Genomic DNA, 2,683 nt, shown 5'->3' on the forward strand with positions numbered 1-2,683 from the left:
TGCTGTCATTTTGAAAACTCATATCTCCAGAAGAACATTCTATTAGGTGGGCTAATCATCATCATAGTCCCAGCTGCTCTGTACAAAACTTTTCTTACATGTGAAAAAGGAAAAAGCCACTTTGTTATGTGGAAATGTCTTGTGGGTTTTATTTAAAGACATGTACACACGCACACGCACACACACACACAATGCCCAGTGGTTCAGAAGTGGCTGCTGCACTTACAAGATACCTAGTTTACCCCTGTAGAAGCCTCAGCACCTAACACAAGGGTCTTGGTGCCATGAAAGGAAATGGAATCATTATTTCTGAACTCCCTCTGCTCACGTCAGTGACTCCCACCTGCAGCCCATCCCCTGGTATAAGTACCTGCAAATCTTCCTGCAGACCGTAGGCAGGCTGACCTACAAGGGCCAGCCAAAACCCAGCTCCTGGTAAGCCTTACTGTCTGCGCTTTGGGTTTCTGTCTCTCTTTTGGCTTAGGGATGAAGACTGTCCCTATCTGCATTGGGTTGGGATGTCTGTCTGTTTGATTGACTCAGGGTGTGTGTGTGTGTGTGTGTGTGTGTGTACATTTCTCACTTTAGGATATCTGAAGTCTTTCTTTCTCCCACTTTTTATTTTTCTCTTTTAAAAGACTGTAAAGACTGTTAATGGAAGGCTTTGATTTTTCTGGTTTTGTTTTAAAATTTGCACTTTCTTTGGAGATAATAAAGTGTGCATTTTTTCATGGATAAAAAGACATACCCCAAATTTTCTAGGTCATATTCAGAATTTCTTTGCTCCTCACTATCATCTTCTCATCATCATAAAAACGAAATGCCTCAAGCTAACCAGTTGAATTTGGAGAGCCTCAGTGAATCTGGAAAGAAGATGGTTGTAAAATTTGTAACCTGATACATGATTTCTCTTTCTTGTCTGACTTTACACGTGTTTCCTCTTTCTCTTCTCTGACGATGTCTCTTAATGACCATTGTCAGTCCTCTGGTCTCTCCTTTTATTCAGCTTCCTTGAATCATGGCCAATGTGCACCTCCTGCTGCTGTGTGCTGCCCTGGTGTTTACTAGCCATGTGCATGGAGCCACACTGAGAAATGAAGACAAATGGAAGCCACTCAGCAACCCCAGGAACAGAGAACTGGTAAGAACACAGCTGGGGCATATAGGTGGGTGCAGGGGGAACTGTAAGTATAGGTTCTGTATTCTAGAGCATGGTGGAGAGGATTCCCAATAGAACAGGACCCAAGAGAGAGAAGAGAGAAAGAGAGGAGAGAGAGAGAGAGAGAGAACTTTATGGTATTTCTAATACTTTACAGAATCAATGGTAATTACTAGGGGATATAACACAGTGGTAAACACTTGCCAAATGTGTGTGAGGCCTTGAGATTTATCTCTAGTATGAGAGACAGGCAGTTGATGGGAGAAAGACACAGAGAGACAGAGAGACAGAGACAGAATGAAACTGAGGAATTTCTATTTGTTCAACGAGATAACCTTGTTTACAAACCCAATTGCAAGAAATTGAAAGTTGATCCTGCATCATTACTGTTTATTTTCACCATGCAGTTTCTTAAAAAATAGAAAATAAATCAGTCCAAATCTTTAGAACATATAACAAATACAATAAGCATACAAATACAAACATAACTGTAAGATTAAAAAACAAACTGAGCTATGCTCTGTGCACAGCTTCTTTGTGTTCATTTCCTAAAATGAATCTGGAAAGCTCTTCTCTGAAAAGAAACCACTGCAGCAGGCAGGGACGGGGACAAACCCTTCATCAAAGGAGACCCGATCTGATCACTATGGCATTTAGCTACTTCTCTGGCTTGAGTATTCAGAGATGCTTTACCCTGAATTCTGTGCCTACAGTGTTGTTGAATAATGGATATCCACTCTTGATTTTCACCAAGAGTGATGGATCATCTGTCTTTTTGAGGGTTTAAATATCAGAAAGAAGAAGGTAAGGACGGAGGTGGGGGAGGAAAAAAAGCTTGTACTTTTCTCTTTTTTCCTTTTTAAAAAAAAAATTTCAACTATAAGCTACCTAGACCAGACTTAAATTCAATTCTAGAAGGAAAAGAGAAGGGGAAAACATTCAACTTTGAATATTTTGAGGTTTCATTTTCTACATGATGTTGACTATTTTCTTTCTCTCTTTAGTTTTTCAGAAGCCTTCAGGCATATTTTAAGGGCAGAGAAGTTTCCAAATATTTTCTCCATGAGTGAGAATCCCAGGCCCCTGTCCTTCCCAATCAGAGCGTATTGCTGCTGCATTTGCAGATTATGAAGAGCAGAAAAATCTCTTTCCCTAAACACCCTTGAAGGCTGAAAGTTTCCTCTGAGATCAGGTAAAAGCTGCTACTTTAACCCCAGGATCTGTCCAAATGTACAACTGTTAAGTAGTTGGATATTCCAATAAACACTGGATCTGGAAGTTTTTCTTTGGGAAATGGTTTTGTTTCATTATAGAAATGGATGTTTATTTCTCATTATATGCATTATTGTTAAATACATGGCTTTGGGTCAGATATTTTATAGTCGTGTGTGTGTGTGTGTGTGTGTGTGTGTGTGTGTGTGTGTGTGTGTGTGGTGTGTGCTGTGGTGTGTGCCAGTCCCTGCTTGAACTCAGGGCTGTCTCTGAGCTTTTGTGCTCATGGCTAGTGCTCTACCACTTGTAGCC

General features: G+C 40.5%; 1 protein-coding gene across 1 annotated transcript; it reads left to right on the forward strand.

Moving 5' to 3' along the window:
* The first annotated feature begins 1,018 nt into the window (after nucleotides 1–1,018).
* On the forward strand, nucleotides 1,019–2,315 carry CUNH2orf66 (chromosome unknown C2orf66 homolog). The gene is given in 4 exon segments (XM_042688251.1): nucleotides 1,019–1,141; nucleotides 2,164–2,198; nucleotides 2,200–2,251; nucleotides 2,253–2,315. Coding segments are annotated over 4 exon segments (273 nt in total).
* The last annotated feature ends 368 nt before the right edge of the window (nucleotides 2,316–2,683 follow it).

The sequence above is a fragment of the Dipodomys spectabilis genome, unplaced genomic scaffold (assembly GCF_019054845.1).
Source record: "Dipodomys spectabilis isolate Male_0828 unplaced genomic scaffold, ASM1905484v1 ptg000115l, whole genome shotgun sequence".
Lineage (NCBI taxonomy): Eukaryota > Metazoa > Chordata > Mammalia > Rodentia > Heteromyidae > Dipodomys > Dipodomys spectabilis.